We start from the raw sequence: 15244 nt of genomic DNA on the forward strand, positions 1-15244 counted from the left end.
TGCAGGACATAGGCCTTGTAGGGACTTCCAAACATCACGATACTGAGCCGGCATCCAACGAAAACCTGCGACTCGCTTGACTGTCAAGACTGCGCTTTCTGGTGCGGGGCCGCCATTCCAGCACCTTGGGACCCCAACGGCTATCGGTTTTTCGAACTATGTGCTCCGCCCATTGTTACTTCAGCTTCGCGACACTATGAGCTATGTCTGCGACTTTAGTGCTTCTGCGGATCTCCTCATACTAAGAAATTGTTAAAATTTGTAAGCAACAAATGTACTTTTAAATAAAACTTATTTAAGAAAAAACACACTAAAATAGCTACTTTATCAAATTTATCTCCACACTGATAAAGCACCACCAAATTCTTCACTTACATTATCGGACCATCCATTCTTCAAGCTCTTTAAGATCCAAAGATAATTTGTGTATTTCCTGACGGAGCGGCGTACTAATAGCGAGGATAAAAGGTTCTCTATCCTTCCGCCCCTGGAAACATCACGGGCGTCCCCTCAAAATAGAATAAAAAATCTAATGCCGGGCTCATTGTGTTTAATCTTAGAAGCAGGTAGGTCGAACAAAAAACCGGTAACTACCTCTAAAGCTGTGACTACACGCTACGGATACACTCCGGTCACTCTCCTGATTCATTCTGAATCCAAATCCAAAATCCAAGAGTAAGTAGGTACTTTGCTGATGCTCTAAAAAAATTGATTTTTTTTTTAAACTTAACGTCATTTAATATTAATTTTATTAATTAAACATTTGTGTACCTATTAATGGTGAAACATTGGTAATGCATAAGAACATGTTTGTATCACTTAATTTCTTGCAAATAAATGATTCTGATTAGACCAGCACCTTGGGAGCCCAACTTCCATTGGCTTTTCGAACTATGTGCCCTGCCCATTGCCAGCTTTGCGACTCGACGAGCTATGTTCATAATACGAGTAGTTATCTAATCATTTTATCGGTCACTACAGGGCTCCCGTTATATATCGCCTCTGCTTATACGAAATGCGATATGGAGATAAGACCCACCATACTGCTCCTATTCGAATTGGCGGGCTTAGTGATAAATTAAACCTATACCACGGGACTGACAGCGTAATGTACTCTACTTACACTCAAGGTTGTGATATTAACCTTCAAACACCGAATTGACTAAGAATTTCTTAGAAGATAGAAACTCAATATTTCAGAAACTAGGGCAGAATTCGATTCCAGGACTTAGTGATTCGAAGCCACAAATGCCAATTTGACCAACTTGAGAAACAAGACGATAGACACGCAGAATAGTTTTGGTTCAATAAAGAACTAAACCGGATTGCAAACGGAGCTTGCAGTCCGAGCCTAAATGCGAAGGCGTTACACAAAAAAATTAAAAAAAAAACAAGTTGAAAAAAAGTATGCGTGATCGTAGCGAATAGTGAGGATTATCACCAGATGTCGATGTTTGAAATGCGTTTTGATGTGCATGATATCGGCTTCTTTGTTTGCGATTTATCGAAATACGATGTTTAATAGATCGGGTATATCGATAGCAGGCACGTAAAGGTAAAACACGAAAAAATGGTCTAAACCCGTATTGTAAAGTTTCAATCAGCCACATCACGTAGTGATACAGTATGCTTTATTCGATTCGTAACAATTACGTTACTCGATAATACGTTGGACGGATAAGACCCATTACGCCTACAAAGCCTTACGCATTTTTGTTTAGAATATTGTTACCTTTAATATAACAGCTGGTAGTGCATATTGCACACATTTTTAGCATAGTTAACATAAATAGAATGCACATTAAATTAGTTTATAGTGAATGGTGACAAAGTGAAGCATAGCATTATTTAACCCAGGAACCAAATCAATACTAATATTATAAAATTGAAGAGTTTGTTTGTTTGTTTGAACGCGCTAATCTCAGGAACTACTGATCCTATTGTCCTATATGTCATCCCCGTATTCTTACGGGAACGGGTACCACGCGGGTGAAACTGCGCTGCGATAATGACCTTTTTGGATTAGTTGAGAGATGTGATTTATTCTTGTACAAAGTGTGATATAAGCAAAGTTCTTCAAATTGCCAACTCGAGTCAATTTAGTTAACTAATTGTATTATTTTATCTAACTTCGGCCATAACTAATTTCTGTAACTAACTAAACAATTTACCAATCCGATGCGATGACACGTAAAAACTAGTTAAAAATAGTTTTCATACATTTTAAAGTTAGGACACAATTTTAAGCTGTATCGTCACTTAGCAACAGGCTAGATAGAAGTCTAGTGTTAAATTAAAAATATTAAATTATTATTATTATTATTATTTGACGGCCGCGTGGCGCAGTGGGTAGTGACCCTGCTTTCTGCATCCACGGCCGTGGGTTCGATTCCCATAACTGGAAAATATTTGTGTGATGAGCATGGGTGTTTTCCAGTGTCTGTGTGTATTTATACATTATATAAGTATTTATATGTAGTATATAAATGTATATGAATATTATAATATCAACTATCTTAGCACCCATAACACAAGCTACTCTGTATGCTTACTTTGGGGCTAAATAGTGATGTGTATTGTTTAAGTATATTTATTTATTATATTTTAATAATATTAATTATTCTGTAGAATAAAATAGTATTAAAGAACTCAGCAATGTAAACATAAATTCTGAATGTGTTACTGCTCTGTTATCAATTTAACACCCAAGTATTAAATTCAGTGGGAGGCTTAGGTCACAACAGCTAGTTACCGTCCCACACTAAGCAGTAAAATCGTTTAATAGGATTTAAAATATGCGTGTAATAATATACAGAGAGCTTTACAAAACAATGCACGAAAGCTATTTCGATTGTGAAAAGCCTTTTTATTTGCTACATAAAAATGTTTACGTCTTTACCCTCTATACATTTTAACGCACCATTGAATGTAGATTGTTATCAAGGGGTTCTTAGAAAATGCCATCTAAATTAACCTATTGTACTCCTTTAGTGCGTAATTTCAGTTAATTTAGCTATTTCGTTTATTTTATCGTTTTAAGCGCAAATGCGACCTCTTGACAATAAGATATAAAGTACATGAATGAAAACTTGATTTTTAACCTGTTTTTTGAACCGTTTGTCATCATTATCATTTTAATGTCCTTTTACAAAGCACACAAGTCGTTTTGAAGAAAAAAATAACAAAGGTTTTGGGTAATAAATCAAACACCATACAAGTTTCTTTTTTTTATCTGATAATCAGCTACATTCATTGGAACAATCCTACTAATTTTAAAAACGTGAAAGTTTGTATGGATGTTTGTTACTCTGTAAAGCCGCAACTTCTAAAGCTATTTGGCTGAAATTTGGAACGGATATAGATTTAACTCAGGATTAACACATAGGGTACTTTTCATCCCGGAAAAAATCGTGGTTCCCGCGGGATTTGTGAAAAACTTCTACGCGGACGAAGTCGCGAGCATCCGCTAGTTTTGTCATATTGAACAACTTGTTACTTTTGGAGTCTTTAATTTCAAAATAATTTCTACCTATTGCCATATTGCTGAGATCATTGGTCATTGTCAATACAAGCATTCGTAGAAAAACTTTCTCCGAATGTTCAGGCGCGTATCTAGAATGCATCAAAGTAATTCCGACAAGAGAATGGAGGTCTGCCATGCGGAATCGAGAGGCTCCTACCGTCACTCAACAGATACCATCAGGATTTTGCTTTGCAATTTTAAGACACAGCGACCCGTAAAAGACCGTTTATTGACTATAGGAAATAATGCGTATTTTTCTAATGGGTTTTTAACAAACAAACAATAATTTGACACTAGCAGACGCCCTACGGTTCCACCCGCTTAGATCCCGTTCACGTGGGAGCATGGATATAAAGAATAGCTAGATAGAAAGACTTTTAAAAATCGATTGAGTACTTTTTGAGTTCCTCCTTTTAGAATCATACCTATAATTTTTTATAAAAATACAAGTATTATATTTTTAAGACAGAAGCAAATCAACTCTGGCTGTCAATACCACTTTAAAATCAAATGTAATATTGATGTATCATAAGTAATTCCATCACAGTATAGAGTAACTCTTTTATGTACAAAGGGATAGAGTAATATAAAGTCACCATTCGAATAAGTTACGCCTTAACTGTAACATACGATTGCTTTTAATTGCAACAGGTGTGTGATGTTTTAAAATGAAATGTATCAGAATCAATTTAGGTTACTTAGTGTGAAACTAGAATAGATACAATGTCCACTTTCATCAATATATTTTTAAAAACAGTTTGTTTTATAATGTTTTTTTAAGGTGACAAATGTTTACCCCCAAAATTAACTTAAAAATTTGCTAGAAACGACAACAATCCAAAAGACGTGTGGATCGAACTTAAAGTACTTTTTGGATTTAAAACCCCATGATGGTAGAGTTATTGAAGCTCTTAATGTAATCAAAATATTTAAATAATTTACGTCATTTTAAAAGGCACCATTAATAAGTAAAACGAAGTTACGACTCAACAACGACATAAAAACTCAAATTCTATTACCAAAAGCCATCGTAAAATTTGAAAAGTTAATTAAAACTCAATCAAGATTCTTATTAAGCCGGTAGAATAATACATTAATCTCGCGTTGGAAGCTGAGAGATATAAATTTAGTGTTAAAATAAAATAAGAATTGTATGTTTGGTTTCGACCTTTTTTGTCGTGAGCTATGACAAAGGCAAAGATTAATGTAAATAGCTTTAGGGCTCACTTGACATCGTGTAGTCGTTTGTATTAAAAATATTCAAATTCTCTATACAAAGCTTGAAGAGGTCAAACTTATGCCGTGTACATACTAACTGTTTAATAAAATAAAATTTTAAAAGACAAGAAAAAAGCCGTATTTGAACTACCAAAACTTTTGACGATACTGAGACTAAGACTCTCCTTTCAGTAAGTAGCAACAGACAGATATGAAGAGTAGAAATACTTAAATTAATTTGGTTTTTGTTGCATCTTTACAGATTGCATAATCTTCAAAATGTTACAGACAAAAACATCCTTTGACACGGTTGGTTGAGGTTGAAAATAATCGAAGTGCAAAATGGGTTGTTATTGGGTTAATTTAAGAAAATCAATGTTTTTAATTTTAAAAGTTTTTAATTTGGTAATTCATCAATTGATTAGTTAAACGTACCAAACATTCAATGACTCGGTCTTGATTTATTTAAGAAAGTAAGCGAATATTCTAGACTTCTAGCGTGCTTTAGTCTTATAACCGTTCTTAGCAACCTAATCTATAATCTCTCAGTCAGTTGCATGGCAATGTTACTTTGTCTAATATTGTATAGTTAGCATCTAGATGTGACCTCTCAGTGGTCATGGCCTGCTAAGACATTATGTGAAGCTGCATTAAATATATTGCATATGATGTAAGTTACTACTAGTTTCAGAGATGGTTAGGGTATTGAAACGATCATACATGTTTGACAAACTTGCGTGTCAAGCTTTATTTTTTCACTTAAGTGTTTTTCAGATAGCATGGCTTCGGTGACAGTCGCCTGTACGACGTCCATAATACGTACTATTATCGTGAATCGCGGCAAACTTTCAAGAGTGAAACGAACTGTCATCCGCACCATTTTACATGAAGCAATGTTTTCTCAAACGCTTCAAACAAAGCCGCAAATAAAAATTTATCAAATTATTTAATTGTATTTCTGATAATTTTCGGTGATAGTTAGGTGTTTAGAGTAACATGACACTACTTAATTGTAATAATTAATTAATAACATCGTTCCTTAGCGTCTCATTGACGGGCTACGGCTAACTACTTTTCGGATTCATGGTGCTGGAACGGCAACCCGGTTTTGGGCGATCCTCCACTATGTAGACCAAAGGCATTGAAGTGTTTGCAAGAAGCCATATACAGGTAGTTAAAAACTGCACTGTTTGGAAGATCTTACAGACTTACACCCAACAGTGGACGGCCATCGGCTGATAATGATGATGGATGATTATAATAAAACTATAAATCTTTTGATAGGTAGGCAGCAGATAAGTGGCGAATGAATAAATTTGTAACTCCCATGTAACACATTGTACTTTATCAGGTGGCAGTAAATAGAGAGATACCGTGGAAGTCCTTAAAGGATAACGTGGGCGAGGTCGCGGGCGGCTGCTAGTCATATAAAAGGGATAGTCAATACAAATTACATTTATGGAGGCACAGTTCCAATACAGATAACCGGCCAACCTGTTCGGAACGATTCAAATAAATAGCATAACCCGTTTAGATAAATCGTATCTGTAAATATTGGTAGATATAAATTGTGCTCGCTTATCGCTTACACCGATACACATTTCTAAGTTACGTAATTGCGTTTCCTCCTTGAGATAGTTTCGTACGAAGTTTTCGGTATGAGTTTGGCAGGTTTAATACAATCCCAAGAACTGGAGCCAGTAAGTGGATTTTAAAACTATTAAATTCTCTACCAACTTGATATGTACTTAGATTGTGTTTGCCATTGAGTATGTATTTTTAAGCTGTAGTAATATAATGTTAAGTTAAGTTCGTTCGCTTCTTCGCTGCTTCGTTTTTACTCGACTGCGTCAGGAGAGGTGAATGTTTTTTCAAGCGTATGTATGATGCCCATATCTTTGGCACGCAAAGCACATACGACTGGACGGTTTTTGACATAATGTGACATGTCATTGGACAAGTTGGAACAAACAATACCAAGTTACCTACAGACAAAAAATGACCCAAAACTATGTTTGTTACTGCATGCGGCACCATAAAGTATTTAGTTAGAATTTTATTGTGGTTCATTTTTAATAGAAAGAACATAGGTAGAGTGTTATTTTTCGCTTTTTTGTGTAATGCACATTTGAAGTCGGTGCAATTTTTTTGTTTAAAAAAAAAAGATTCCGACGACCTCGTCTTTTTTTTTGAAGTCAGTTAAAATATTTTTGTATAGGTACTTAGTGAAAGGCCCATCAAAATATTATGATTATAATATTGATTAATCTTTTCACTAAGTCGTCGTCATCAACCCATATTCGGCTCACTACTGAGCTCGAGTCTCTTGTCAGGATGAGAGGGGTTAGGCCAATAGTCCACCACGCAACCTGCACATGCAGAGATTTAAGACAATTCTCTGATGTGCAGGTTTCCTAACGATGTTTTCCTTTACCGTTTGAGATACGTGATATTTAATTTCTGATAATGCACACAACTGAAAAGATGGAGGTGCATGCCCCGGACCGGATTTGAACCTACGTCCTCCAGAATCGGAGGCAGAGGTCGTATCCATTGGGCTATCACTGCTCTAAAGAAAAATCGCTTGAATTAAAAGTTTCCAAAAAGTTCTTGACACTTGCTTGCACCAGATTGGTACACATCGTATATGGCTCCAGGTTCATTTACTTATTTATTTATTTATTAGGTATTACACAGTTTTTGTGAAATATCCGGCTTCATACGAGACAACGGATGTGGGACATCTAGCTACTAAAATCCCCCCTCGGTGAACAGTGTACACGGCCCTGTATCCGGCATATGGCTCTACATCATTAACAACCCATATTCGGCTCAATATGGAGCACGAGTCTCCCCCCAGAAAGAGACGAGTTAGGTCCACCACGCTGCCCAATGCGGATTGGAGACTTCACACACGTAGAGAATTAAGAAAATTCTCAGGTATGCAGATTTCCTCACGATATTTTTCCTTCACCGTTTGAGACAAGTGATATTTAACTTCTTATATAACAATAACTGATAAGTTGGAGGTGCATGCCCCGGATCGGATTCGTACCTACGCTCTCAGAATCGAAGGCAGAGGTCATATCCACTAGGCTATCACGTCTCTTCACGGCTGTTCAGTAGAATAGGAAAATACTTTGTTTAAAATACTATTTAATTTTCAAACAAACTTAAATAAATGCTGTAAGGGATTTATTTTTCAATTTAATTGAGTATAAAATGTCCATCATTATTTTATGATAGATGTGTTAGTTGATAATATGTAGTTTTTTGTCTGTTTCCTACCCTCTCTTTATTAGTAAATTAATTTATTTTCGATGTTATCAATTGCCGCCCTCCAAATTACCTAATTAATTAAATATCTAATTAGTTAATTAAGTCAACATTATAGATGTTAATATTTTGCACATACATGTAAGTACATGAATTTTTTAAAAAAGTAATTGAAATAATTTAAATTAATTGAATAGGTAGGTATGTAGATCTTTAAAAAAATACAGACCTTGAAGATGGACCTTGAGAAGTTATAGGTTAAAACTCACTTTAGTGTGAAATATAGTGATATCTAGAAACTAGATTTTTTTGGAAATCGGACACCAGTGACCTTTGATTTTAAATTTTAACCGGATACCATAAAAAGCTGTTTCTAAAAATGGGATTTTGACACACATGAATTAACAACTTATAAGTAGGTACTCCTAGGTAGTTTTTAAACAACAAAACCGTTCTGTTTTTTTTCTAGATTTTTTTTTTATAAATACTTTATAATACCCACCTACCTGCTTCTCATAAATGTGAAAATATAATTGCCGGTAAAAATATTTTCTAGACATTTTATTATTTATATCTCTAGAACACTGGACTATAATTTTAATTTTATTATTTTTTAGCAAAACATTAATTAAATCCGATACGATTTAACCAACAACTTTCTCGTCTAGGTAAAGGTAGGTATCTACCTACATGCTACTTAGGTACTTGTTTTTTTTAGCTTTACTGATCTATAAAAACGCTTCGCCATTTATTACGCTTACGAAGTGTGTGTCCGGTTAAATTTATATGCGAACCGGCGGAGGATTCGAGTACACAGGGTGATTGATTGGGGGACAAATGAACAATCTATCCACAGCGTGCATCGTGAAAAATTGCATGCTAATTGCAAAACAACACCCTGTATATTATACCAAACTAAACAGCGGACGCCCGCGGCTGTGTTTGCATGAAATTCTGCTTTTTATAAACTCCGCGGGAACCATAGATTTTTACGAGGTAGCCTAACCAATGTCCAATTTATCTTTATATGCACATTTACATCAAAATCGGATCACTCGGTGTAGTCGTGAAAAGGTAAAAGACAGACAGACAGATTTTGGTTCAGTAGATCCAGAGTTTACCCTACCCTACTAGCTATGAAAAATCTAAAAACAAGCAAATGAATTGTAAGCGAGGCATACTTTTAAAATAAATAACAAATAATAATAATCACAAACTACATTATTGTCTACCTGCATTTATCCTATCAGATATGAGCAAGCTTCGAAAAATTTCAAGTCTGCACATTTGCACAATTCGCTACTTCCTATCTATATTTTTTAGATTAAAAATCAAATCTATCCGTTTAGTAAATTTTATCAATTTGGAAGGTAACTTAGATGAATGGAATTTTATACTCTAATTATTTAATAAAGGAATAGTAAGGTAGGCTATACGTACATACCTACTATATCTAGAACGAAATATAATTCAAAGAGCTAAATGTGAGTTTTTACGAAATCATCAAACTAAAAAATAAAGTCATTACAAACTGTCTAAGTGTTTATAAAAAAACATGCAACTAAGGTAGGTACATAGTGTGACAGATTCGGGAATGGAATTACGTACCTTTTGTAAGCATGTTGCTCTACATTGGGCCACTCTCAATGGAGATGACACTTCCTCCTCGGCAAACACTCCAATCCAGGTAACGATCGCGGAAAACAAGGAAAAATTATATAATAACATTTTGGCACACATCTTCTTTGGTATCCCTATGTTTTACCGCGGCGTTCTAGAAACGTTCCTCTGTTATCATAACCGGCACATAAATCCAAGCGATATCGACATAATAAAGTTTTCAGCTGATAATATCAAACTTTATTCAATGTGTAAGTTTGGAAGCACGTCGAACATGGTAATTTTGTGTGACAAAGTTTTTCGTATTTTCGCCACAAAAATACAATCCTTCCTCTGCCGATTGCAGCGGTACAACGATACAAACTCAAACGGAACAAAAACTACGATATCGACAACGTAAACGCACAAGAAAAAATATTTCCACAAGTTGATTCGTTCGCCTTACAACATATCACGAGAACCGACGCTACCGCGAGCGCGGTCGAAAGCGGACTAACCACCCCGCCTGAAGAAGCTCTGTTCCTCTCCCCTCTGATAGTTAATTTTTATGTCCCTCTCGCTCCCGCACGAGGGTTCCCCTCCTCTCCTTCACTCTCACTACAAAATGTACGTCCATACTATGTATGCGGCTCTCTCTGTCTTCTCTACTAGTGCATATATTTTATTCTATCTCGTTTCATCTCGGGTGGTTTTACGTTGTTTTTCCTTGATGCAGTTTAACGGATGGGAATGTGGTGGTTATTGTTAGACAAAGACGGTGGTAGTAGAAATTTTAGGGTTGTTCAAAAGGGGTGACAAAGAATCGAGCTAATTCAGGGCTCACGTTTTTATGGGAGTTCGGGCGGTAAAAAGTATCCCGCCTCTCTCGTTTGTTCAAGTTTATGGTACGCGCGTCGTGAAGCCATATTAATATTATTAATGGCTGTCGTATCAACAATAATGCCATTTCGTTGTAAGGAGCTTTATGATTTTTTTTATGTCTTGATTAATATCATCATCGACAACGTTATACATTTATTTGCAATACAAAAACAATTTACCATTTGTAACATTTTTTGCGTTACAAAACCTCAATTTGAAACTGCACGTCATTGTTATTATACTCGGGATAATATATTTTCAAGAGGGAGAGCTTTCACAAAACCTTATGCAAAAGGATTAAATAAGACTACAGTGTACGTGACAGAACAAGCCTCTTTAGTAAAAGGCATTTTTCGTTTTCTTTCCTCGTCCCAGCTTGTATTCATCTCATCTTTAATCTCGCAGTCTTTGTCTAGACAAGCCTGGACGGCTGCACACAATTTTGATACGGAAAGGGCGCTCTATTGGACCTCCGTCGTCGATCGAAAATTGATACTTATAGCATTTTTTGCTTGGCCAGCGGAAATACCTTTGTCCTCTTGAAGATTGGCCAAAACTTGTTAATGTTTTAATAATAGGCGAACCGAAATTTCGGAGAACGAATTTTGTCTGAAGCAAGTTTTTATCGTTTTATATTCTCACTTCACCCTAAGTTAGAAATATTATCATAACATCAGAGGTTTATAACATTTGGCACAAATTTTGAGGCATCGTAAAAATATGCATCGTTTCTTATTTGAAATTTGTAGACGCGTAAAATTTTTAGTTGCAGATTCTATAAGCACCAAGGACAAACCTCTGTGTTTTCATGGTTATATTTCTAAAGTTCACAGTTTTGCGGAATGCTCTGGGTATTTTCTTATATGAGTAAAGAGACGGTAGTATTTTTATATACGCAAAGACCTGATTAACTCTTTGTATATCGACCTTACAAAAATTAATAAGTTTTAAGTGTTTTAATTTTCTAATCCAAAGATTTTAAACATCGTTGTTCTAGGCATAATAGCCGTCTGACGTGATAACCTAGGAACAAAGACTATAGAAAACTCCAAAAAATCTAGATATTCATATTGTTTATTTGACGAGCCTTAGAAGTGGTATTTGGCATGAATGTTAAAGTGGCGTGTTCAAGATACATAAGAGTAAAGTAGTGTGCTTTATATTTCTAGAACAAAATGGTTGTTCTAAATCTATTGGCAATATTTAGTTATTGCTCATAATATTATCATAGCCATCCTAAGTTTGTGATCAATGATTTTGTAAGAATGTACTAAAACTAATGTTGAGTCTCAATGAGCCCCACAATTTCGGTTCCGGAGTCAACACCGAGAGTTCTAGGGTTTGACATCTACCTGTTGGGCTATTCTTATAGTTTATTACAGTCTTGAAACTTTATAGAATAGACACAAATGTTATTTTGCGGAAAGTCGATTATAAACAGTGAATACGAGTACCTATCTACGTTTCACAGAGAGAAAAAGTTCCGTCTGTTTTGTCTAAATCCATAATTGCTGCTACCTGATCTGATTTTAAACAGTATACGATGTAAGCGGCCTCAATTGGAAGAGTACAGGATAATGCTACCACGCGGCATCATAACGGAACGGTAGATCACTTGGCGGTACGGTAAATACTTCTCAAGTGGTCCCACAGACCTGCAGTTTTAATCTGGTCTGGGTAAGTTCTATGACAGTAGGATGGATGGAGGACTAGATCAGATATGAGACTGTTCAGAAAATATCAAGTATCGGACCCAGAAACTCTCCATTTAAACCCGTATTACCAACATCGTCAGTAAGGTCACCTATGTCTTTATTTTTTTGCTCACCATCATGATCCATTTGCGATTTTATTCAGGAGCTTTTTCTATATCATTCTTATAAAATTGCATTGGATAATATCATAACTATATTATACAAATATAGCATGCCACGGTAACCTCTTCATCGCATGTTTGTCTATAAAGCATTCCGAGTAAAATGGAGTTCCGTCGGTAGTTTATAGACAAGTATTCTCAATTGTAGACAACGACGAAAGGTTTACGGCCTCGTAAAGGCGACAGTATTTTAGGGTCAAGGCTTTAGGAAATCGTCGCAAATAACGCAGTTGAAAATTTTATGCTGGTTCGTATATTTGAAGAACAATTTTGAAGTCAAGATTTTGAGTGAAAATCAAATACTTCTATTATAAAATATTTTGCAGTGTATTATTTAATTGTAATACAATACAAATTAATATAATAGTGTGTGTGCGTGTGCGTGTGTGTATTTTGTGCGTTAATACAAAAAAAATATTATTATTATTATTGATTATGTTTTAATTTTAAATTCAATACGTCCAACTAACAAATAAAAATAATCAAAGAGGGGTGGAGGTTCGATCCCCGCCTCGTTGGTCTATAGTCCTAATTCCGTCTTTCCCGAATAGTTGGAGGGGAATAGGTATTGGTCATATTTAAAAGATATGGTAAATATTCTTTAAAAAAAAATAAGTTGTAGATGAAAGTTTTTCAATAAATAACTGATTTGCGTTTTATACTTGCACCTAAAACTTAAATTTTGTTGCCAATAATACCTTTGATAAATTAAATTACTCATAAAGTGTATTTAAAATAATCTGTTTCATATTGTGCTCGTTTTAATGGTCGACTCCAGACACATTTAACTTTTTAATTTGGTACTTAAACGCCACGGCCAAGAACCGATTTTATCAACTTTGCATATAATTACTATTTTATTATAAAAGTGACAAAGATTTTACACGACTTTGCAATTATTTCATATCTTTAGGCATGCAGATTTGCTGTGGGTGTCTTTTTATCTAAATTGTATTTAAAGCCGTTGACACAAAGGCTTCGAAAACTCAATCAGTATGCATGTGTTGTTTGTTGAAGATTTTGTGGGTTTTTACATGTTAGCCCTTGACTACAATCTCACCAGATCTCAGAACAGATTAGACTGTACCAGGCGAAATTGCAGTCAAGGTCTTACTTGTAAAGAATAAAAAAGAAGCATCTACCTAATGTATCATATCCACCAGTTGACACCGGATGATATTTGGTACATAGAATCTCAGTTTCAAAGTCAAAGATAGTGAATTAGCCTGCTGGAAGGTTCATAAAAAAGACGCTAATAAGTCACGTTTTAATTCCTAAAGTATTTCTTAATTATGTCTACGAATTATAAAACACTTACTTACGCGGGCTACTTCATACCTAAGCGTTAAATTCAGTTAATCACAAATCCCGCGGGAACCACAGATTCTTAGAGATAAAAAGTAGCGTCTATTATGTTGCTCAATAACCTCCTCTATCTTCCAGTGATAATCCCATTAAAATTAGTCCATTAAACTCCAAACAGACAGAAAGACATTTTTAAAAAAAAAAACTTGTTTTGCTTTGAATCATGGAAATAACATAAGAGCTAGAAAAAAAACAGTCATTTTAAAATTACAGACAGACACTTCAGTTTAATTTATATCAATTTAATTAGTTAGTTCATAAAGTGACAGATGTTTTTCACACTAGTAATTGCATTTAAGTTATGAATATTGTTTGAAATAATTTCAACTGCAAATTATATTTCAATGTTGCAATCCGACAGCAATCTGAAATCATACCCCATATTTTATACAATCTGTATAGATAAGGCTCTCTGCTGACTAATCATGAGTAATAATGTAAACAGCCTTAACTGTTGGTCCACCTGAGTAAACGGCACTTAATCTTGCTTAATCTAAGTTATCGGCCGATTTGCACAGTTGTTCCTTACTAAGCGTACATTTTTACAAGCTTTTATATATTAAACTCGCCCTATGAGTGTATAAGTAAAATCTTGGCAGTTATAAAGCCTTCCTGACGTTTGTTTGGACTCTAGTATACCTACTCTACTTGCGTTATCCTAATAATATCATTTAGGCAATATCTTTCGCGTATCGATCTTTCTAATCTATCTAAGACTATCTATCTTTTGACAATTCCCGGCTGGGCCGATTGAAGTGTTCTTAATTAGTCCAGATCTGGCTGGTGGGAGGCTTCGGCCGTGGCTAGTTACCATCCTACCGACAAAGACGTACTTCCAAGCGATTTAGCGTTCCTGTACGATGTCGTGTAGAAGCCGAAAGGGGTGTGGATTTTCATCCTCCTCCTAACCCGCCAGGTTAGCTAACTCTTCATTCTCCTCCTAACCCGGCAAGTTAGCCCGCTTCCATCTTAGAGATTGTATTCAAGGGCTAACTTGTAAAGAATAAAAAAAAAATCTAAGAAGCTTTCGCTTAACTGTTGGATCAAAGGTCGGATACAGGAGGCAGTGATTATTGAGACTCTCTATGTGTAGAATATTCAAAACTATGATCTTCATGTGCATGCATGTTAAAAGAATTGAACATAGCAGTTCGATTGCCAAAACTGTCTTGTAGTTACATGTTGTTAGCACTGCAAGTTGCCAATAAGTTTTCTAGTTACGTACCCGTTCTTACATCTACTAATTAGCTTTTGTTTGTTGAATTTCTATTTTATTAAAAAAATCATTTCTGTTCGTTATCATCATCATCATCATCATCATCATCATCATCATCAATATCATTATCATCATCATCATATTTATCATCGTCATCTCCATCATCATCATCAGCTAAATAATAATGCCGTCAGCTTAGTTCTTTGCTTTTTTATCAATCCATACATTAACTGTGTTTTCTCAAGTGCTTATATTTACTTATACGATACCACACCACAAACAAGCTTTT

General features: G+C 35.2%; 1 protein-coding gene across 1 annotated transcript in view; it reads right to left on the reverse strand.

Annotated features, from left to right (window-relative positions):
- LOC112054450 (uncharacterized) overlaps positions 1–10142 on the reverse strand; it is a 71218-nt gene extending 61076 nt beyond the window's left edge. The window contains exon 1 of the mRNA XM_052886102.1: positions 9626–10142. Within this exon, the coding sequence (XP_052742062.1) occupies positions 9626–9757 (132 nt within the window). The 5' untranslated portion in view covers positions 9758–10142. The remainder of the gene's footprint in view (positions 1–9625) is intronic.
- Positions 10143–15244: the final 5102 nt, after the last annotated feature.

Source organism: Bicyclus anynana, chromosome 16 (assembly GCF_947172395.1).
Source record: "Bicyclus anynana chromosome 16, ilBicAnyn1.1, whole genome shotgun sequence".
NCBI lineage: Eukaryota > Metazoa > Arthropoda > Insecta > Lepidoptera > Nymphalidae > Bicyclus > Bicyclus anynana.